Source organism: Astatotilapia calliptera, chromosome 12, assembly GCF_900246225.1.
Source record: "Astatotilapia calliptera chromosome 12, fAstCal1.2, whole genome shotgun sequence".
NCBI lineage: Eukaryota > Metazoa > Chordata > Actinopteri > Cichliformes > Cichlidae > Astatotilapia > Astatotilapia calliptera.
In genome coordinates, this window is record NC_039313.1 from 11,454,462 (window position 1) to 11,479,332 (window position 24,871).

Consider the following 24,871-nt stretch of genomic DNA (forward strand, 5'->3'; position numbering starts at 1 on the left):
TTTCCTTTTTGGTTTGTGTGGGTTTTTTAATGACACTGTCATAGCATCAGCTAGATTTAAAGGTTTTTTTTAAGTGTTTAATGACTTTGCAACTTGACCTTGCAAGAGGTGTGCTTGTCGTACGAGGATGTGTGTTTATGGTCGGTATGAAAGAGGAAAAGAAATAAAATAAGCTCCCTCAAGTGTTATTCTATGTCCTGAAAAGCTGTGAGAAATCTACCAAATGTCCATACGGATTTGTTTTCAAATCTCAGTTTGTGGTGTGATTCCTTTCCATGTTTTACTTTGAGGTATTCTTTTTCCTTACATACACCCACATGAGTCCCATCTATCTATAGTTTCAAACAGTTGTTTTACAAAGCCATGCTGCAGTGGGTAATTTCTTGATGTATTTGATGAGCTGGTCAGCAGTACAGAACAATGTGTTTGAAGTTTGCCAACACAAAACTGTGTTTCGGACCTGTGACTATGTTATTTCACTGAATCAGAGAAAAAGAAAAAAAAACTCATCCAGAAAGGGACACTTGTATATTTTGTAAAGTTGAAAAATCGATCCCCATTATCAAATCACGTGTAAAAAGAAGTAATGCACTCTTGTCTGGCCTTTGTCGCATGTGAAATAGTTTGAGTTTTGTATATTTATGGTATTAACATGAAATAAAATTTCAAAGAAATGATTGTGGATTTGTTATATAATTACAAATTTATCCTCTTTCCGTGATTTAAAAACAAAACAAAACAAAAAAAACATTAAGAATGACCATGGAGAAGGGTATCTGCTCAAATTCAAACTGTGTCAAAATGAGGAAGGAAAGGTGGTCTCGGAATTTCAGAAACTGCCGTTTTACTGGGAATTTTCCACACAACAATCTAAGGTTTACAGAGGATGAACTGAAAGAGAAAAATCGGTGAGCCGTAGTTCTCTAGGCAAAGATTGTGCTGATGCATGCAGAGGTCAGTGGAGAATTATTCAGCTTGAAGCAGTGTGACCAAAGGCAACAGTAACTCTCACATCTTGGTTGTAACTGCTTGTTATAATGAACCAAAGTATGCAGAAGATAATCTCTGAGCATACAATTAAACCTTGAAGCAGATGTGCTACAGATGTCACTCAGCTAACTAAAACTTGCTCTACCATTTGCAAGATGGTAGGCTCATTCTCATGACAATTTTTTTTTTTTTATTCATACATCCATTCATTTATTTATTTTACTGGTCATGTTTGAATACAAATTACTATTTTTTGGTGGCATACTAAACAAAAAGTTTAAGAACCACTTAGACTCCGAAGCCCGTGACACAGTTTGCAGGGTATCATACATACATGCTTAGAGATGAAAAGATTCACGAGATTTTCAAAAGTTAAACAAATGGATTTAATATAAAATTTAAATTGCCAGTAAAAAAAAAAAAAAAAAAAAAAAAAAAAAAAAAAAAAAAACTTGTTAATCATCTCATATCACTTCAGATTTACCTCACAAGCCTCTTTTAACACTGTTATGAGCTAATGTCCACCGTCCGTCTCCAGGGGTCAGTGTTTCATCAGGAAGTCTTGGCACAGTAGAAACAGAGTTTACACATTTCTAACACAGAGTAAAGAAGTCCTGCTTTATTTAAGCACGGGTTCTCTGTCCTCAGATATATCACCCTCTCATACACGAAGCCTCATACAGTGTTCCACTTATACTCTTTTGTTAATGTAACAAAAATAGCAGACAGTATATATTTAATCACAGTCATACTATGTGTTTGGATGTAAATCCATATCACAAGTTCACTTTCATTCTGCCTACTTGCTCTCAGAAAACAACACTAATGGAATTATTGCACATCTACAATGAATAAAAGCACTGCATCACATGAATCCTAACATATACAGAAACATTTAAATGGATGAATTAGAAATTAATACAATATGCAGCAATGTGAAATGATTTAAAGGCAGAGTGCAAAATAAAATAAGCTCCAATTGGAAAACCATCAAACTGCAATGGAGGTTCACTTTAATCAGCTTTGCAAAAGTGTCCAAATCACTCACGAGTGGGTATGAAGTGTAATGACCCAGTGGGAGGTTTTTTCAATCCTTATCTTTTCCTTTTGGGCACCTTCACAAAGCCAGACTTGTGTTTATGGCTTTCTGCATGTCATACGGTATTTCATGATAAACCACCTGCTTCATCTTGCTGCTTTAGCCCATCACGAAGCCACACACAATGAAACATCTGGCAGAGCTCTGTTTTCTTTTGTTTGTTTCTGCATACGCACACACAAACTGTTATTAAGCTACACAATCAGTTAAACAGGAGGAGCTCCCTTTGAAACTAAAAATCCCTTCTGTGGTGATTTTCAACTTAAAGCGTTTAAAAAGAGTCTCAATGTCCTGCTACCACAGAATCAGAGCACATAGGCATTTAAGAAACCTCAAGTTAATGTCTATCACCAGAAGTGGCAAAAGTACAGATTTTCTTTACTCAAGCATTATTATTAATAAAATATTTGTACAAGAATGTTGCTGGGTGTTTGAGTTGTTGAATCTGGTAGTGGTTAGTGATCGAACCCTATGAATGAACATAATGATGGTTAAAACAAATAAACTGCCTTTCTGGCCGTGTTTAACATGTTAAATCTAAAAACCTATCCACTGCCAATCCAATTTATTTCACTAACCTCCTGCTATTCCAGCAAAAAAAAAAAAAGTATAAGTATAAGTATATAAGTTTTCCTCCTTCTCCAGCTTTACCAGAGATTTTTAAACTGAAGTTCTAAAAGGGGGGAAGCATTTTATTCCCTTTTCAACTGCTCATCAGGTAGTCTCCATCACAAGAGAGTAATTGTTTTTTTTTTAAAGTCGGGGGGGGGGGGGGGGGGGTGTTATTAAGGCCGTTTACAACAATCAGCTGATTTTATCCAGACTATCACGAGGGGGGAAGAAAATCCCCACTGAGAAACAACTGTCCTCCCTCCACGAAGTTGTAGTCCACATCAGAGAAATTACACCGTGGGTGATCTTCTGCAGCTTCCCGGGTTTTCTAAAGGCTCAGAGCAGGCAGATCAGACTTTTCCCATCCTCAATCTCCTCCTGAACTTTATCGCTGGAAGTAGCGATCTCGGCCTGTGCAGACAGAACGGCACACAGGAAGGTTGCTAGCGTTCCTCCTATCGCTGTGTAGAACGCCCAGCCAAGTGAACAATTAAATGGTCGAAACGGCAACGCATCGGAGCCACAGTAGAACTTCACCTTCTCTGAACCCCAACCAGCAGGGTACAGCATGAGGCCGACCATCAGTAACAGGCCTGGAGGAAGAGCAGGTGATGATATGAGGGGTTTAGTCATGTCAGAGCTGAAGGTTTGAACAAATCGCAGTGCAGGTGGGAGAATAGTGAGTCAACTTTGCTAAAGACAACACCAATTTTTCAGCTGACGAGCTGATTTGTAATGGGTGGAGAGAACTCCTTTGACCCTCATCCTCAGTGGTGATATCACGTAATTACAGACTACCTACTCAATAAAGCTGGGCAGTCAAACCCGCCTGTGTGATTCATTGCAAAATATACAGTGGTAAGATTAATAAACTTGGGAAAGTATGATGAACATCAGATGTTGTAAAGTCAGATGTTGTAACTTGCCAACACAAAAGCAGTACTGACATTCCTTACAGACTATGGCATGATTTCAAAACTGAGCTCGAACAGCCTTGCTTGCACAGACTTGATGTGATAGACGCTATACTGGCATATTAGCAATAGCTCTGGAGCAAGTGATATGCAGCTCCTCAGTTTCTTGAATTTGACCATGATTCAGCACTGCTATTCTTGAAATCAGTTCCTGTAACATACAACATCTAGTATTAATGGTGAATGAACCCAGTAGATTCATGGCAATGAAAAAAGAAGAAAAAAAAAACTTATATTCATGTATTTGTTGTATGTTTGTAGCCTCATGGCAAGTCAGCTATAATAAGTTCAAGCCCACTGCAACCCTAAATTCAATAAACAATTATGGAGGGTTGGTTTGCAGGCTTGTTATTTTTCTAAGAGTAAATATATGGAAACTCAGAAACTTTGTGTCTGGACTCAAAAATGAATCTGTCTTGATTGAGACTGGTCTTTTTAATAAATCCTTCTGTTTATAATGTTTCTATTTTACTACTTTATTTGACACCTGACTGTGTTATAGTATATTAATTGTTTATTTTTATTGCCATTTGCTGGATTGAGGTATGATTTCTGCCACCTATCCAACAACTATTCTTCATCTTCATCTTTCACGGGCGGTCGTTGCTCAAGAGTTGGCAGTTTGCCTTGTAATCGGAAGGTTGCCGGTTCGAGCCCCAGCTCCAGTGGTCAGAGGGCCTGGTGGTGCCAGTGTCCAGCAGCCTCGCCTCTGGGGCCCCCCAGGGCAGCTGTGGCTATAATGTAGCTTGTCATCACCAGTGTGTGAATGTGTGGATGACTGACTGTGTAAAGTGCTTTGGGATCCATAGGGACTGAGTAAAGCGCTATACAAACACAGACCATTTACCATCTATTTGTGTCATATTTGTATAAATCATAACGACCAATAAATATGAACACTTAAAAAAAATGTTTTTCACTGAGAAAACATAGGGAATTGTAATCTCCCCTCCCCCCCCCCCCCCCCCCCGCCCCCGCATTTAAGTTTCTTTTTAAAAAAAGAAGGCTAGAAATGGCCAGCAGAGGGCGACTTACATGGTTACAAAAAGATGTCCTGATCTCACGAAACCCCTTTTATGGTGAGTTTATGGTCCCAATTCTTAGTTTCAGTTTTTTATTATTATTATTATTTAATAGAACATGATTTCAGTTTGTGTCTTTTTAAAAAAAAGAAAAAAATATATATATATTTTTTTTTTTTTCTTTTTTTTTTCTTTTTTTTTTTTTTTTTTTCATTTTGTATACTATGAGATAAAAACCTAAAAAAAACTTAGATATGTAATTTCTGAAATCAGTTTTCATTGATATTTTGTAAACAGTAGACTACATACTAGTATACTCTGGGGTGACCCCTTAATCTGACTGGTAACTGGTTTTACTCCAGCAACTTTATTATATATGCCCTTTCATACTATAATTTATTTATGTCATAAAATAAAAAACATTTCAATTTAGTGGAAGCTGTCCTCAGAGCATAGTTTACATATATATGAAGGTGGGAGGGGGCACATGATTACTTTCTGTAACAAAGATACTTAACACATACATACAGATTAACAATTTACCTGCAACAGCCTGAAGCAGTCCACAGATGTTGAATATGCTCTTCTTCAGGATGCTCTGAAAACACAGGCTGAAGATGGAGATAAAGGCCACACACCCAAGCACTAATGTCCCCGCTGCCAGAAACAACATGGCAGCCTGCCAGAAGCCGCTGGCCACTTCTCCAAATGTCGTGGCATAGGGCCCACAGTTCACCTGCGAGGTCCCAATACGAAGGCAGCGGTTGTAAAGGCCGAGAGATGGCCGGTACTCTGAGTCCACTCCTGCCCTGGTCCCGCTGGTGTCATTCCGAGGCGATCCCAGCAACCAATCCGGGCTCATGAATGCAATGAGCTCAGCAAAGGCCACTACAATGCTGAGTAGGGTCCACAGCATGGAACGGCATGTTACAATAACATGGCACATGGCTTTAGCTCAGAGAAGGTAAAAAACAATGATGAAAAACTTAATAAAAATTCTTGAAGCCCTTTAAGCTATTGGAGAGTTTCAGTTCCCTTCCTTAGAAAGAGAAAGGTCTGTTAGGTTCCCTGCGCAGATCCAGATGGGCTGCTGATCTTATCCTCTCAGAGCAGATGTTGTCCCTTCTCTCACCTCTTCTTTGCCTTCTTCCTCTTTGAGGTAATGTTTGGCTTCAGACATCCCAAATGGCAACAACGCACCAAATCAGCTTCCTTTAGTCATGATACCGCCTGAACAGCAAGCCTAAATGAACAGAGACACACTGAAGTCAGCAACACAAGGACAGGGTGTAAGAAACATCTACAAATGATTCTCCAGCAACTATGAATCATCACGCTCCTCCTTAGGCTTTCCAGATGACAAACAGTGTCCAATTTGTACCCTCTGTCATCAAACATTCATCCTTACCAAAAACCTACTCCCAAAGCGCTACTTTAAAGTCAAAAACAGCTTGTTATGAGTGTGTAATAAGGCAAACTTCCCAGTGTGTGCTAGAACAGTCATGATGAATCACAATGCAGAGTTTATTCTGTCCTCGTTTTACTCATGGTAGACATCTGGCTGGTTGATTTTATCTGCAATGGGATAGAAACTGTGTGTTTTGCCACTAAGCAGGTGTTAGCGCAGAGCAGTACAAAACTCTGTTACAGCATGCCACATTTGACAGAATCAAACAAAAGCCACTTTCAGTATTCACTAAAGTGGGTGGCTCCACATTTTTGATTTGGTAGATTTTATTTTTGGCCGGATGCCTTTCCTGATGCAACCCCCAAGGAATTTGTGTCTCCTCCTGGAATCAAACCATTAATCTTTCACTTGGGAAATGTGTAAACCACTACACTATGGAACCACTGATAGAATCACACAATATAATGTGCCATATCCTCGCCGCTGTCACAGGCAGACACAACATCAATGGGATCCTTCAGTTCACTGCTTAAATTACAGCCTGAATAAATGAATGTACATCAGCATTAGTTACTGGCTTTCATTAAGCTTAGCAAAGCAAAATGCATTTCTTTGTTCTTTATTCAACAGAAATAAAATCTGTATTAGTGCAATGGCCAGAAGTCCCAACAATCAATGGCACTGTTGCTGCATTATGATTTACTTGCTGTGACCAGATTGGCCTCGACGCATCCTTGGTCTTAGGGGAGCAATGAAGTTTCTTGGAAACCCTCTGATGTCATGAACCAGCTGCATGATACATACAGAAAAATATGCAGGATGTGTTATCTTCACTATCTTGGCAGATCTCACTGGTAGATCCAAGGGAAACCTGTGTCTGTGCATTCCCCCAGACAATATTTAAAGATTTTGTAAAAAATAAACTAAACTAACTAAACCTTCATTCATTTTCTAGTTCTGCAAAAGCAAAGAACTAAAAAAAAATTCATGTCTTTTGTACAAAGGGAGTGGGAGATATTTCAGAGATCTCAAAATCTGGAACCATAAAACCAAACGAATATTTTTGGCACAGCTTGGCACCACTGGAGTTAAGACAGAAGGGGTTCTCCCATCTGTATCAGTTATGAGAAACCATTAGTCAAGCACTTTATAGAGCCATAACTTTCACATAGAAGGGAGGAGAGGCTTGTTTAACTAATAAGAGTCAATGTTATTGCTCTAATTCTTGCTGAATGTGTCATTTTGCCAGTGATGAAAAGTTCAGCACAAAAAAAATTAATTAAGAGCTATAAGTCACTCTGGTGACCTGCCAGGAATACTCCAAGTACAGCACCAGGAATCACATAATCAACCCTCCAGCCTCAATTAAAGGCGATAAATCATTACACCACATCTGTCACGATCCAAGTCATTTCAAGGCAAAACACTTCAGGAATTTCCAGACCAAGTATTATCTGTTACCCCTACACCGAATCACGTGAAGTCAGGATTAACCAGATCATAACAACAAAGTCGAAGCATGACGACATTTGAGTAGCAGGTATGAGATTTGGAACGGTTAAGCCGTGATTCAGTTCAGGGGGATTCAGTCATGTCTGCAGTCCCCTGTTGTGTTTGAAAGTCATGGCAGGATGTGTTTGTAGTTTGTGCACAAGTCTGCTTTGATTTTACTTGGACGGTGAAGCCGTCTTAAAGATTCCTAGTTAAATCTCATCTCGTCTGCTTGCGCTTGAGCAGAATTTTAGTGCTTCAGGACACTTGAACTTTATTCTCTTACTACTATCTCACACACTAATTAGAGATCACACAAAATTCCAGCTAAAGTACACTGTCTACAAATAATTACCCAGAGGGAGGTTAAACAGAGGGAGTGCATTTCAATTACAACTGGGCTGAGTAGAGATGAAGAAGATCCGCCAACATCACTGGTCGTTTTCAGCCCCATAAGGAAATGGCAGAAATAAACAGGAAGCAAACAGGAAGCATCAGTGTCTGTGCAAACGTTTTAGAGATTCACTCATGCATTGTGAGGATGACCTGTCAAACTACCCATCTAAACACAGTGTGTCTGAATGAGCTGTGAATCCGAATTTCAGGGAATTGTAGCTGTAAAGAAAAGACCGAGAACAATATAAGCAGGTATTTGAAGTGTGTTTATGTGTTTGAGGATGGTTTAGGGAGTGCCCTATTCTATTACAGTCCTTGAGATTGTTCCAGGCCTCTTCACACACACAATGGCTCCTTATTGTTATCACCGTTACCATTTGGCAGTCATATCACACAACAGCACTCACCGCACAGGCAACTTTTTAGCTCTATTTATAGAAATCATTACAATACAGAAATGGTGTTTTTAAGTGCGTGTGCATTGTGAGAAAATCAATGCGTGTTAATGTGGCTCTTTCAAGCGCACATAATCATGTGCGTACATTTGTTTGCATGAGCTTTTGTTTTTGGCTACACAGTCTACACTTTTAGTTCCTCTGGAGTTTGAGCCGTCTGTTTGCAGCTGATTATAACCCATCCAGCCTGAGCATGGTGCTCTCTGTTAAGACTACAATGCCCACAAATTAGCAGCTCTGTACAGAGATGGAGCCTACAAAACATACCTCGTCGAGGCAGTCAGCAGGCACCGTGTGATCTCTCTCAGCTACTACAGGAAACCTCTTCACTCACAGCTCGTCTTCCGCTCTCTAGTCTCAAAGAGCGCTGTCAGAATTAAGCCTTAAAAAGTTAATGTTACACTTTTATTAGGCCCAAGTATTTTGAAGTATTATCTATGCTTGTATTTAACTCAAAATTGTAGAGAGCATACAAATTAATCTGCAAGTAACTCATTACTTGCAGATTAATTTGTCTGACAAAGTCAAAGAAAAACAAAAAACATCTACAAAAAGCCCATTTCTTTCCGGGGTTACCAAGCTTGGCTGATCAATACTAATACAACCGCTATATAAATGCAATCCACTATTATTATTATTATTATTATTATTATTAGTACCAACTTGTTGATAGGCATTTGCCTGAGTCTGTGGATGTATGCATGTATATATATGCACATTCTGTGCATAAGAGTGCTTACTGCAGTATTGTTGAGAGAGCATAAAGGTCACTACATCCTGAAATTGATGAATACTTTCCGCTTGTTTGGTGGTTGTTCTGGGAAAGCGCTTGAACAGCACTTCCTCAGCAAGGTCAAGATTTTCTGTGTGTTTATATGAGCACTGGGGAGGAGTATTTTACACTTAACGGCACATCAGACACTCAGAAATATGACTTATTCATAACCCGGTGATCAAGGCGCTGTGGGTGAGAGGCCTTTGCTTCCCTGTTGCTTTTGATAGATACATATCTTGAAACAGGCAGATCTTTGTTACTGCAGTTCTCTCTGTGCTTGTGGAGTCGCTCTCATATGCATCATCCCCAACACCGACAGACCGTGGAGACTCTTTCATGAATCCTCCCTGATGCAGAGTTTGATGTTACGGTAGATATGCAACAGGATGAAAGATGTTCAGCGGTAATGTGGTTCTGGATCTGATCTCGACCTGCTTTATCCCACGCTGCTCTCCTGTCCTGACACAAACCAAGCCTGCTGCACAGCATTACAAGCATGTAGAGAGGGCCCCGAGCCAACTTACACACAGCCTTCTAATACTTCATTCAACAAGCCAACATGAACAGTCTCCTTGCTGCTACGAGACAAACTTTCTCTCATGGAATTTACAAAAAATGCAGTCTGTGGGCCAACAGCCAGCCATGTGGACCACAGGTTAGACATGAAACCTGTTGTTCAAGCAGTTTGTATGCCCAGTAAAGTTTCTACTAATGAAACGAAATGTCCGTTTGACTCCAAGCCCCAGATAAAGCAGCAGATACATATGTGGGTCAGTCAGCTAGCCGTTAGAGGAAGCCGCTGAGGAGTTAATTGCTCTGAGATATCAGCAACAGTGCTGGTATCATGCCAAGGTGCTGAGGTAATGAGTGCAGGCCACTGTAGTCTGTTCTGAAGGGTGAAAAGTGAATGAGGACTGAAGGTGGGTGGTTAAGAGATCTAAAGCATGCTGACCCAGATTATTTGGTAAAGGGAGGATAGACACAGCCATTAAAATGGGAAACAAAGTCCATTCATTGAAGATGTGAGAGACAATGAAAATGCTATTGTTTTTCTGTGATGAGCCTGTTTAGAAAAGCATGTTTGAGCTGGTAGATCAGCCGCCCATAGCAGATGACCCCCCCGTTAATTTGGATAGAGATCCCCCAGTAGCAAATTTTTCATAACCTAAACCATAAGCCCTAAGTCGAGCTCTGCTCTGCTCCTCTGGAAGTAAGGGCCTCATAAAAGGCTGACTCACTATCTTTAGGGCAACACAAGGGCTCATACAATATGTGAACAGCAAGCACACTCAAATGATAAAACTTTCTGTCTGCATCATCACAAATTAGGAAAATGAAAAATAAATATGATACTAAAGCAGTTTGATGCCAGTCAGAGTTGGGCGGGATCAAACGTGTCTTTCTACCATAAAAGAATGCAAGCAGCTGAGCTCCATATGACGCAAGTGAGAATGGAGCAACGCATCCACCACCCACGCCGGAAAAAATATATTAACCGCATGTCTTTATTTTCCAATTAATTCCAGTACATTATTAATAAAAGCTTCTTGGTGCTTCATCAAGACTCATCATCACTTGTGGCCTTCAGTGTAGACTTGTAAACTTTTATCAGTGCTCATTTTTATCTGCTGAACAAAAACACATCAACGCCACGCTCTCTTCACCTCCAACAAACTTGTGAAACCAAGACCATGTTTACCATCGCAAATGTCAGCTGTTTAAACAAAAAATTAAGAATGAAAAATAAGAGGAGATGTTGCAAACAGAATTAATACGTTTTACCTAGTCCTTTGATTGCCACACCTAAACTTATAGCCTCAGGGGATTAACCATCCACCTTACTGCAGTGAGTGCTTCAACAAGAGAGCTGAGAGCACCCAAGAGTGAGTCACACAAGGCATACCAAGCATAAAAGACAATAAGTGCAAGATAAGTTTGATTTCTTTGGTTTACTTGCTCAATTGTCCCAGATATTATGAAACAAGAGCTGTTCTCATCAAGAATTCTCTCTTGCTAACCATAACCATGTGAGCTGCTGCTTTTGCTGCCCTCCATAAAGAGCGGAATGAAAGAGCTGCAGGAGGAGAAAATGTTTCCCATGGATAGGCATTTACCACAATTTGTGTCTCATAACGTCTGCCACTGAGTGATGGCCACCATCAAATGCATGTTTAGCGCTCCAGAGTGAGTTAGATTTATTTTGCAGGCCCAGATTAAACACAATAAAACATTTCAAGCTGCAGAAGACTATTACTGCTGATGAACAAACGCCAGCAGTTCTAACTTTCATATACAACCACTGGACCTAAGGTTTCGATGACAATAGAGGGGCCCAAAAATGTAAACAATAAGTCAACAGCGAGAAGCCCTCCAACATCATGCCATAACAATAGATCCCACTTCAATGACAAACAAACACAAATACACAATCATAAACGGTCCCAGCCTGTGCTCACTCAACCTGGCTATAATCGCATCAAAAAAAAAAAACACATGACTTCCCCACAGAAAAGTATCAGCCAGGCTCATTTGTGCGCATGTGTGTGTGTGGATGTGCCAAAAAAACAGAAGAAAAATCAGCAGTCTTCATCTGGTAGACTTCAACTCAACAAAGGCAACACAAAGCCATGCCGACACCATTCCCCCCCCCCCTTACTCACTCTACCTCTCCAAGACATGCCACCGTTGGCCCAGAATGCACTTCTTCACTCTCAAAAACAGGTCGCCATGGCCCCTAACCTATTCAATCTGTGCAACACCCCAGCCTCTCACTCCCCATGCAAACTCTGTTGTAGCCTCACAGTTTGTGATGCACAAAGTCAGTAAGTGACCCTCACATTTCACTTACACAAAGACATGCATGACGCGGGCTAGCTCTACCCCTTCAGCCGTCCCGCTCTCCAGTTTGTTTCTGAAAGGATGATTGACGTACACACAATCTATTCCTTTCTTTTCTATTTTTTCCTTTCCTTAAAAGATCATAAGAGCTTTGGCATGTTAATTAGATTTGTATTCTATAAAACTACTATAAACACTAATATATCCATTTGGAAAGGATTTAAATACTAAAATCCCTTCAAATCCTTGTTTGTATATGTATGTGACATTTCCTCTCACTGCATTCACACTCTGAGATTTACATTCAGTTAGCAATGAGAAATGTATCAAAACACACGGACGAAAACAATAATTACAAGGAGGTAAAAACAAAAAAGGCCACACAACACAACTATGTTAGTCTATGAAAAGAGTTCCATAAATAACTTGAGTATCCAGCTGTGGCTGCCTCTAAAGGTTTACATATCAAAGAATGCATGAAGGACAGTTTACAATCACACTCAGTAGAGAACAGGAGTCTCCAAGAAGGAAGCAAAATCTAAAGGACAGCAACAATGTGAAGAACTGTGTGGCGTAACTGGATATAATAATGGTTTTATCTACAATAATTAGAAGTCTGTCAATCGTGACCCTGACTCAACACGTATGCTTATGTTAAAAACTAGTTTTATCACAGCCTGATAAAAACCTCAATAAATAAATATGACTTACGATATTTCCTGCATTCACTAGAAGCACAGCTTGTATTTTCACCGGGGAAAAAAAAGCAAAGAAAAAGACATCTCCCTTGGCTATCATCAGCACATTGCTCCATTCAATGACACCTAACAAGTTTGCGCTTGTCAAAACTCACTCATAGGAAAAGAGGGCAGGCTAGAGCAATCACACTGAAGGAAATTACGGCAGAACTACATAATCTTTTAAAAGGTCACTGGAATTTGTTGAACATTGCACGTGTAAGTGCAAAAAATGCAGTACTGATCATTGGATGAGTCACAATGAGAAGTCCTCACTGAAAGTTAGTCATAACTCACTTTTGTCATTATTATTGCTAAAGTTTGTTCTTGATGTCAGCTTGAGTAAACACTGCAGATGTTTCTTGATTTGTTTGGTTTATGATGTAGCACCACTTCCCCTCACAGTGCAACAGTGTGTCAGGCAGAGAGAATATTACTCCCTGGGTGGCTTTCCAAAGATGGACCTCCACCCTGCACCGCACTTCAAGGACACGGGGTTGTGGTGGAAAGGGAAGGGGACAAAGGGCTGCTGTGCGGACATGTGCGAAATACAGATAAAGAGGTGAAAACCATTAAAATATTGACGTTTTCAACCGCTGCCACATGCTGCATCAGAACACGGAGCCAGCTGCAAGTGCAGATAGCTCACTCTGTGAATAAATGCGGTCTTAACGCACAATCCTCCAAGAAGTCTTAAAGTAGCAACATGCCTGTGTATTACAACTCAGCGAAGCATGCGAACTCCAAAAACGTACAGCTGCGAATAATCAATGAAAAGCTTTCCGACGAAAGAAATCAGCTGACACATGAACGTTAGGCTGAGCAGCGATTGATTTACAGCTGTGCTTTAATGGTATTTTCAGCAGTGAGATTCACATCTGCCGGCCAAAAGCTGTGTCATTGCTACAAACTCTTCTACTTACCGAAGTCGAAAAGCGGAGAAGTTTTGAAACACTGCTTCGTTTCCCGGGGCAGCCCAGCTTTCCAAGCACTCATTCACTCCTTTCTTCGGGACTCTCTCCTTCTCCCTCCCACAAACCCGCCCCGCTACCATCTGACGCCATCCTTTCTCCCCCCCAGTTTACGCCCATCTCTCGCCTCCCCCTCTCGCTCCCATCCCCCATCCCCGCCGTGTGCCACAGAGAAAGTAGACGAAAAGTTGTAGCGATGATTAGAAAAAAAATTACTATTTCCTGGATGTTCTTATTCTCAGCTCTTCAATTAAACGCGTCGAGAACGATCTACGAACTCCTTTTTTGTCTGTGCAATGAAATTCAGTTTTTTAAATCTTAATGGGTACTGCTAAAAACACATAAGTGTAGACATATCATATATTGCGTATATTTAGGTGAGATATCATTTTACATAATGTTATTTTACTGGGATATTTGATTATTTATGTTCAGTCTGACCAATGAAATAGTCCTGGATAAATATTATCATTATGAAAAAGTGCGCCTTTCATGCTTTTTATGTTGAGGTCAACATACGTTTGAGTTATCCATGTGAGCCAAACGCCTTTTTTTGGTGTTGCCTCTGTATGATGTTACAAAAACAGAGCGATATACCTAATATTGGCCTCGCAGACACACAGCTCTGGCTGTGATTACAGCAGCAGCTGTTCAAAGCTTTTGTTTATGAGGAGGGGCCAATAAGAAGAAAGAAAGAAAGAGAGCTGCTAAAGTGGTTTAAGACATGATGAGAGGATAAGCTGGGTGGCAGCACTGAGGCTGAGTGTGAAAAAAAATAAGGAATTATTAAAAAGGGAAATTATATGGAGCTGTACATGAGAATAAGAAGTTCTCCTTAAAAAGCTGACAACAGATAAACATTTTGCTTGTGATGACTTGTGATTTGGATTTTGACTTTAACGCAACAGTTCAGCAACAAGATATCATCCTGAAACCAGTTTGCCAAATATGGAGCTAAAACCAGGAGCTGTTGGTTTAGTTTAATAAAACACTGTGTAAACAAAAAAACAGAAAAACAAAAGGTTTTAAACTGGCTTTTATGAGACCACGATAACTGTTTTAATCATTTTATCAAATATTTCTTTAAATGCATAACATTGTTACCAAAATCTTTAAGGAGTAAGGGTTTGTGATTTGAATGTTTATAAATGGTTTAAAGCGCTTGAGCTGATGGCAGCTGGACTCCTTTTAGGTTCTTGTATATGTTTTCTTCAAGCTTTTTCTGAGTTGAAGATGCCGTTCAGATAAGAGACTAAACATCTTCAACAACCTGAAAGAAGTTTAGTTGCCTTTGATTTGAGTACTTTAGACTTAACATGACTGAACTGGAAGACTGAGAACTTCAACAGATGATGCTTGTGAATGGTTTTGCATTGATTGGATCAGGTTGGCATCAACGTATAACTTAAGATAGCCTTGACTACCAGACATTTAAGGCACCAGAACAGCCTTAAAAGCTTCCCTCTGCATGTTGAGAGTAGTTTGACCTAGAGCCACGAGCCACTCTTAAACATGTTATGACAGTGAGGTATAATCAAACTGCTAAAACTTGAGGAAGACCTTCACTCTGTGAAAATTATAAAAGGAACAAATGCACTGCAGGGTGTTTTTAAAGGACTGTGTGTTGTGCACCGATAGTGTTGTGTACTGAAAGTTAAATTCCTTTATAAGTGTGTTTGTAAAAACAGCCTCATGCTGTCATAGCCAATTTTTCTCAGATCCCTGTACTGATTTCTGGTGTGTCTAATGATGTTTAAAATACATATGCATGTTTGACTGTAAGTCTGTTGCTCATCAGAAAGGCGCATCATCATCATCATCATTATTATGGCCTACATACTGTATAGCTGTGAACACTGAACCACTGCTGCAACAGGCACAATTAAAATAAAAATAAATAAACGAAAGAGAAAAGAGAAAGAAAATGTAGTTTCAGTTTTAATTTCTCTGTATGTTTTATACAATGAATGTTATCATTTACCATTTAAGGAAACATTTAAGGAAAGTTGCACATAGTAACAGAAAATTACCAGAACATTTTCTTTTCTTTTGTTCCTGTTGGATTTTTTTGGTTTGTTTGTTGGGTTGTTGTTAGGGTTTTTTTACAGCGTGCGACCTCCCACAGTGCACTGCACATGTAGTTTAAATACCATCACTGATCTTTATTAAGTTTTGCCTGCTCTCTCCTGTAGTTTATGCATTCAGCGGGCTCGTTGTTCTCCTCTTTTCTGCCTTTTCTTTCCCCCCAGCTGCAAGCTGGTTACAGCAGATTGCTGCCTCTCCTTCAGAGTAGTTTTGCTTGAATTTGCTGTCTGTTACAGAGGAGCTATTCCTCCCCAGTGTTGTTAAGTTCAACTTATGATAGGAAGCGCCTTAAGGTGACTGCTGTAGTCTCAAGCTTCAAGCCACTTTACACTGTTTGATAACACTGACTTCAACTTAAATCTTTTTTAATTTCACGGGATTGCGTTTTTTGTCTTATTTGTCATACACCCTTCTTATTCAGTATAAGACAAAAGCTCTAAAGCTTCTCATTTTAGTAAGAAAAGACGACATACAGTCTTGACACAGTCCAGTTTGTATGTTCTAGTATTACATGTGTCACTATGATATATACTGTTTGGGTTTTCTTTCTATATTTTGGGTGTTTGTGACGACCACACTGTTTTCCGCTGCATTCCTGTTGCATACATTTTGAACAAGCCACACACAAAACCTAATAAAAAAATAAAGCCAAGAAACTCCTCTTCCAGGCCTGCTAACTCCAGCTTTCATTTAGTCTCTGGAGTGATGCAGTGGGAGCTTTTTCTTTTTTTTTTTTAAGAGCTGCCGCCCTCGTGGCACTCTTCACAGACTCACACTTTACAGTTTGTCTCCTCACTCACACAGTGCCACAGTTCTGTGCTGCAGCCGAGCCACTGTATCATTTGGGTTGCCCTGCCTTCAGAACTTCCTCTTTCCACACCAGTGCTGTTTGTGTGTCTCATCTTGGTGAGAACACTGTGGGAGGCAGATAAGTCTGTAAATAGAGACGTGTGGTCATGACATAGGAAGACGTTCTTAGCTGCTGGGTAACTCCATGGGAAATGCAGACAGGACTTGGGAGACACTGGGAAAGATGAGTGGGTTTGATGGTTAGTGACTGTGGGGAGGAAGTTATGATGATGCCATTCCTGGTGCATGTGTTTACAGATTTGTATGTGGGTGTGTGTGAAAATCACGGCTGCCTGGTATATTTGTGTTAATTGCAGTAGGGCTTTTAATATATAGCTGCACACTTTCTAAAACTATCAATGCGTAAATCTTGCTAGAATCTGAAAAATCTAGACATAACTGGTGGTTTTTAAGTTTCTTATAAGAAGCTGACTTTATGTGGATACAGGTTTTGTTCATGTTGCTGCCATGATGTGTAGCAGGAAGCTGGACCCAATTGCTGGAAACAGACGGAGGTAACAAAAAAAAATCAACTTTTACTGAGGTTGAATTCAGGACGGTCCAAAATGGCACGGGGCCAACAGCAAAACACACAACGCAAGGGTAAACTGGCTCAAATCTGACAAAAGACAAAGGGTAATTGGGGCAAAGTGGAGACATCCGGGAAACTACACACAGACCTGGGAAAGTTAAAACAAGAGACAAATGCCTATCAAATCAAAACAGAAAGCAACATTACAGAGGAACACCTCAACTCACAACAACAGAGACAAAGACTCTTACAACACAATATTAGGGAATATGAGGGATGCTAGACTTAAGTAAAGGAGGAGGAGAAAGGAATCCAAGATAAATCACAAGTGAAAACACCAAACAGAATACAGCGTAACAAAAAATGAAGACCAAGAATCTTAAAGACACGAAACAAACAGAAGATAAACAGAAGATACTAACAAACAATAGGAATCAACTGGAAATTACACAAAACTGAGTCAAAAATCCAGGACCACCACAGTAGCTGGTTATTATGAAATTGCATAAGTATAACCTGCTTTGCACATGTTTTATTTGTTTACCCCACTGAGGACAGTGTTTGTCTATCCTTCATCCTAAATCTGACAATTTCTCATCTCATTTAAGGTTGTAAAATGGCACAAAACTACTAAATTTTTATCTATTAATCCACAACTTCATGATTTATATTGTGTTATAGTGGAAACGACTTGAAAGGTTTTGTAAAAACAAATTCCTAGGATTCCTTTATAAGTTAATTATGCATGTTAATTATAATTATTCGCAAATATACCAGTAAATATACCAAATACAAGCGAGCATTTGTAGTAAATCCTCATGCACATTGGTACTGAATGTATTACATTATCTGTCATTAAATTGTGAATACAGTCATATGAAAAAGAAAGCTTTCACAGGACTGTCTGCAGTCACAGGACTGCAGAACATGCAAAACATTTCTCAATGATTTTATCTGCCTCTTGCATTACTGTCGAGGAATGTTCCCCCACTCTTCTTTGCAACGTTGTTTCAGTTCATTGAGGTCTCCGGGCATTCGTTGATGCGCAGCTCTCTTAAGTTTATGCCACAGCACTTCAATCAGGTTGAAGTCTGCCCTTTGTGATTGCAACACCTTGATTCTTTTTCTTTTTTTGTTCAGTGATTCTGTTGTTGATTTGCTCCTGTGTTTGCAATCACTGTCTTGTTGCATGATCCACTTTCAGTCCAGCTGTCAGACAGATGGCTTTACATTTGACTATAGAATACTTTGGTGTGCAGAGGAGTTTATGGCTGACTCAACAACTGCAAGGACTGCAACTTTGAAAAGTCGTAAAATGTAATAATTAACATGATAACTGAGGCCCGTAGAGTCTGAGATGCAGGTATTTGATGTTTAGCCGTTTCTCAGAGCACTGCATGGTCTGACATTAGGGTGAATTTACAGGGTCATGCACTCCTGGGAAAATTGTGGCATTGCATTAAAACAAGACTTAATTTTTCAGTGCAGCAAACTCCCCAAACTTCTGCTTTTATAGTCATATGACAACGTTACTTTTTACATGGCATGTTGCATATATCTTCAGACTTTAGAGGGGAATAACTTACCCCGTAGGACTCTCTGGGGCTTCAAGAGATGATGCGATATATTTTCAGGCTGTAACATGTCAGACTTACAGACTAAGGGAACAACATGTTAACACTCATTTCCCCTTGATCAGCTGATCTTACAAGTGAAGCTTTACTTTCATAGTAACAATGAGATCTTAAATACTGTAAACAAAAATGTAACTGTAGCAAAAAGACTAACGTTTTTGGGGGTTTTTTCATCCAGCCAGTCCTTTAGGAAAAAATCCAGTTAATTGAAGGTTTGGTGAGGTAAACATAAACATACAGCAGGCGACAGTGTGGTCAACGACCTGGCATTTAGAAAAAAGGAGAACACATCATTCAGTTTTGTTTAGCGGTGTTTCCCAGCAGCATACAGTTTGATGTTGGAAATGAGGTCAGAGACAAAGACATAAATAAAATATGACATAGAGGTGACACAAGATTTTGGCTCATGTAAAAACAGAAAAGAAGTGATGACGACTTTGCAGAGAAGAAAACGCTCTCATGTCCCCGCTGCGGCCAAAGACTCATTTTACCCTGATGGATAATTACATTCTCATTTTATCTAAAAACAAAAACAGACATTCAATCTGTGTCTGACTCATACATTTGAACACCAGTGCATAAACTAAATCATCTTATTTGGTCATTTTGAGGAGATTTTTCTTTTTCAAATTTTTGACTTGCTGCTTATCCAAGTTTTACTCATCTCAGCAAACCAAACGTCCCACAGTCACAAGGACAGAAGTGAAACATTGCAGTATCTCCAGTCGCAAAATCCCATTGAGCATTCAAACCTAACAGTGCTGCACTCTGCTGTCTGCTTTGCCAAAATAAATACAGCTCCTGGATGCAAGTGACTTCGTGAATTGTGTTTGAACACCACATCTGCGGTTGCTAGAAAACAAACAAGAAATGCACAAACAGGGCTAATCGTTTGCATTGTTTTTCATTATCCTTTAACTGTTTCTTCCATACTAAAATCCATACAGACAATAATATTCAAGCTATACTAAGCCAGAATTTATTGTTTTTCTCAGCTAATAATTTTATGACATATTTCCCAGTGCTCATTATTTTTGAGCGATTCCTGCTGTCATTCTATGGCACTATGGCAAAGATAAGTTACCGTAAACCTAGAGACACAGAGAGAGTACACACTAAGGGGTAATAAAAAGAAGAAGATAATGAAAAGCCCTGCAACAGCTATATTACAGTGAACTGTACGCTCACTCTGTCTTTACTTTAACCCATACAGGCAGTTCATACTTCATGAAATCACAGGGCCAAGAATTCCCTGTTAAGTGTTTATACAGAATTTTGAATGACACATTTAACAGTTAAGAAATGATAATTAATCCTTAACAAATAAAATAAATACAAACAACATATATCCCTCTCGGCCCTGCAGGCAGTCTATCCTTCAAGCTCGAGTCCTCTACCAGAGACCTGGGAGCTTGAGGGTCCTGTGCAGTATCTTAGCTGTTTCTAGGACTGCGCTCTTCTGGACAGAGATCACAGATGTTGCCTAGTTTGGGAGTCACCGCACCGAGTGTCCAGTTACCACTGGGACCACTGTTACCTTCACCCTCCACATCTTCTCCAGCTCTTTTCTGAGTCCTTGGTATTCCTCAAGCTTCTCGTGTTCCTTCTTCCTGATGTTGCTGTCATTTGGAACCGCTACATCTATCACTACGGATGTCTTGGGTTTCTGCTGCCTGAGGTATTCACTGAGCACGCTGTCGGTTGGGACCATCTTCCTATGTATTCCTGGATGGTCGCTGCCTCATCCTAGACTCCAGTCTTGTTAATGATCTCACTGAGGGGGTTCAGGCCTATGCAGAACAGCAGTGTGGACAGAGCATCTCCTTGGTAGATCCCGCATTTGATACTGACTTGTGCTATGGGCTTGAAGTTGGCCTCTAGTGTTGTACGCCACATTCCCATTGAGTTCCTGATGAAGGGTCTTAGGGTCCTTTTGATCTTGTATAGTTCTAGGCATTCCAGGTGTGGGGCATTGAGTCATAGGCCTTCTTGTAGTCAATCCAGGCAGTGCACAGGTTGGTCAGCCTAGTCTTGCAGTCTCGGCTGACTGCTCGGTTTACCAGTAGCTGGTGTTTTCCGCCTCTGGTATTCTTCCCAATCCCTTTCTGTGCACCACTCATTTATTGTGTCATATGCCTGTTCATCTAAGCCGCTATGATGCCTGACAGGTGGTACTGAGGCGGGTTATTGTCGGTCGTTGGATGGGACCAGTCTCTTCTGGGTGTCCTTCAGGATCAGGACTGTCCGCCTAGGTGTCTTGCATTTAAATCTGCTGCAATGACCCGGTTACTGCGTTCACCAGATTTCAACACAATTTTGATCCGCTCCTCACGTGTTAACCTCTTTGACATGTCAATGGCTGTGAACAAAGAGAAACTTGTAAATAACTCATGAAAGAATAAAGTTACGTTGAAACCAAGCACACCATTGTTTTTCTTGTGACATTACCAATAAGTTTGATGTGTCACATGGCCCTCTTCCTATTGATAAAACAAAAGTTGCATCCAAGATGGCCGACTTCTAAATGGCCACCATGGTCACCACCCATTTTGAGGAGTTTGCCCCCTCACATATACTAATGTGCCACAAACAGGACTTTAATATCACCAACCATTCCCATTTTATTACGGTGTATCCATATAAATGGCCCACCCTGTAGATAGATAGATAGATAGATAGATAGATAGATAGATAGATAGATAGATAGATAGATAGATAGATAGATAGATAGATAGATAGATAGATAGATAGATAGATAGATAGATAGATAGATAGAGATGACTTTTGTGTGATAACTGATGTTTTTCTCCAGAAATTGTGTTTTAATAATATTTTAGTGTGTTTTAACATGAAAACATAAATTGTATGATGACTTAAATTTACTGTAGTGAAAATTAAAATGGAGACGTCATTCTGAAGCTGTTGGAATTTAATTAACCATGTAAAACCATTACAACCATTAAATATTGGTTTTGATTTAAAAAAAAAAAAGAAAAAAAAGAAGAAAAGTAAACAGCTCCTCATAACAGCGTCGTAATTATCAACATGCATTACCATTTAGATCTCATACTTTGCTTTTTGCAGCAAAATAGCCTGAACATTCAATGCAGTATTACGAAACCTGCATGTGGGACAGCACCTGTTTGCCACACTGGCAGAAATGGCACCTCAGGTGACATTATAATCGTATGACTTATGCATAGGAGGGATCATGAATTTAGTCTTCCCCATGGTCCTTTAATAATCAGCAGGTGGGAAAATAGACAGTTGTCTTGAGTGTCAAGGTGTCCCTTGAATTCTGTCACCATTTTCCCATAAGAAATACACACAGACGTGACATGTAGAGTTTCAGGATTCCTTAAAATTCCTGTTTTACAAACACTGTCATTTAAGTCCAAATTGTCCTGAGAGTTTTCAGCTGGAAAATATAACATTCACATCTTTCTAAAATGGAGCAAACACTGAGTGACCTCTTGTGTCTTGTATCAGAACCTCTTATATAGTACTGGGCAATCGCTGTTACCAAGAAAAGAGCACCCTTCTGCCCTCTTGTGTCTAAAAGTGGAGTTACAATGTAGAATGAGAATCATTAATGACTAAACACAATGCAATCTCTTACAAATTTATTAAACATAATTACAAAATAAGAAGAAAAAAAACTACAAATACATGAGTGAGATTATTCGGTCACACAATGCACTCCCTCTTTTGCGTTGACTGCCTCAATACAATTTCAGCTGAATGTCTTCTTCAGCTTGAATTGTGATTGGACCAGAGGAAGGGGAGGAGGTAAACAGGGGGTTACAGCAGCACAGGCAGGGTGTCCCTCAATAACCAGTTACAAGATAGTGAAACAACACAGATAATACTGGCAGGAAAATAATCAATGTGCTATGACTTGTAGACCAAAAAAAGGAGAACAAGATTATCAATAATAATCAATAACATAACTTACAATATTGCAGTTACCATTCCAAAAACAAACGCTCATCTCAAGAGTAACATTTTCCCGTGTTGTGTCAGCTTTTCTCTTTTATATTTGTGTGGCCACCTGACCAAAGTAGCATGTGACAAATTCAAGACGTTATCAGTTTGTCAGGAGTCAATAGTTAACCACAGTTTTATCAGTATGAGCCAAGCCCGTTCGATCGCTTCGTCAGCTCTCATACATCAAATATGAACTTTTTTGCCTCACTTCAGACTCACCTCCACTCCTCACCTCTGAACCCATCCAGCTCAAGCCAACTGTCAAGAGTTCCTCCCCTCTACTCACCAATCAGTCCCTGGTCCCTCTTTCACCATCAGCTTTCTGTTACAGAAACTCCATGAATGGCCTCAGTTTCAGCCTCAGCCTGAAAGAACTAGTTGTGTTTACGAGAGGACAATGTTAGTCTGTTCACCTGCTGGTCAGTGTTCAATACTCCGACTGGGATACCTGGAATAATTCAGAAGAAATTGGATATCATAGATATTCATTACAAATTTAGATCACTAGTAAAGCTTGATGTAGCTGTTGTTCTTGGATGGGATCAAAAATGAACAAAGAGAGGAGAGCAGGAGCCCCTTAATTAATAAGGAGGAGGTGAAAAGAAAAATAAGATGTAAAAAATCAGATGAATGCAAAACATTTTGTAATTATTCCAAGCTTCATGTGTCCTTGAAATATTACGCTACATAGTCAGTGGGCACGGTAAGCAGCACTTTCTCTGGTGCACGTGTAGCTAGAAATTTAAAGGTTTCACCTGGGAGACCTGCTGCCTGAATCGGTATCTCAGCAGTGCACTGAAATTATTTTTGCCCTTAGACACAAATATACAAACACGTGAACTGAACTAAGGTTCAATAAAAGTGTACCTAAAGTCTTGTGTCTGAGAGAAGTAGTTCAGAGGGTTCATTTAGGTGTCATGTTTGCAAGTCAAACTTCTACATCTTGTGGTAAGCTTTTTCTAAATATAGCCATTTTAAACCCCCAAAATAAGATGACTTAGAGAAGAAATGAGCTTCAGTCTGATGATTAACAGGGAGGTATGCATACATTTATTTGCAGCTTCTACCAAAATATGCCCACAGGCTCAATACAACTTTGTGCATCATTTAGTACACATTACCCCCCAAATCCAGCAAAATGTATTATTTGGAAAAAATTGTATTACCTCTAAAAATTTTCTGTATATATATATCAGCTTTTTTCCATTCCAGACAGCACGATCAAAGCAACCTAATCTATTATCATTCGAAATACAATTAATCTGTTATTTCCCTATTTAGCTGCATGATCTAAAACAGAAAAAATAACTACATTATTATTGTTAAAGTGCCAGAAGTCATCGAATCTCTAGACAATGATTATCAAAATATTTCCCCACTCACTGTGTGGAAATAAACTGTTTCATAAACTAGTTGTTCTAGTTCTATACATGCATGCATGCATGCCTACATGAGCACTGCACTGGGGCTTGAGCTGCAAACATTTACAGTACTATATTTTGTGAGTCTCGGCACTAACAAATGTTCAAATGTGTGAAGCTTCCAAAAACCAGGACAGACTAAATTTGTGACATCCCAAAGCTAGGTCTTTGAGGACACAAATGCATGCTGTTACAAACATGTGCACACTCACACAAACACATGAGGTTGCAAACACGTAAATGCATTTGCATGCTCAAGGTAAACCCTGAGAAAAATGTCAAAAGCAGAAGTATAGGCATATGCTCTCGAGCTTACGTGATAAGGCAATCTCTGCGGTCTGCGGAAAATAAAAGCAAAAAAATAGAAAAATAAAAACATGAACAAAAAAAAATGCTTGGGACAAACGGGAGTGAGTTAATGTGAAGGTTTAGCCTGCTGCTACAATCATTACACAGGCAGATTTCCCTTTCATTCTCTTTCCCTGTTTTACTCAACCCAGTTAATTGTTGACTTTGTTATGCAATTTCCAAACAAACATGGGGCAATTTGGCATGAATTTGGTTCAAACTTAAAGTCGTCCTGGACCTGCAACAG

The 24,871-nt window shown here is 39.7% G+C and overlaps 1 protein-coding gene across 1 annotated transcript; it reads right to left on the minus strand.

Annotated features, from left to right (window-relative positions):
• Positions 1 to 1,445: 1,445 nt before the first annotated feature.
• On the minus strand, positions 1,446 to 13,814 carry LOC113034246 (LHFPL tetraspan subfamily member 2a protein-like). The gene is made up of 3 exons (XM_026188651.1): positions 13,721 to 13,814; positions 5,241 to 5,940; positions 1,446 to 3,294 (listed from the first exon to the last, which is right to left on the minus strand). Exons 2-3 carry the CDS (start codon positions 5,641 to 5,643, stop codon positions 3,038 to 3,040), a joined length of 660 nt encoding a protein of 219 aa, XP_026044436.1. The 5' UTR covers positions 5,644 to 5,940; positions 13,721 to 13,814; the 3' UTR covers positions 1,446 to 3,037.
• Between the last annotated feature and the right edge of the window lie 11,057 nt (positions 13,815 to 24,871).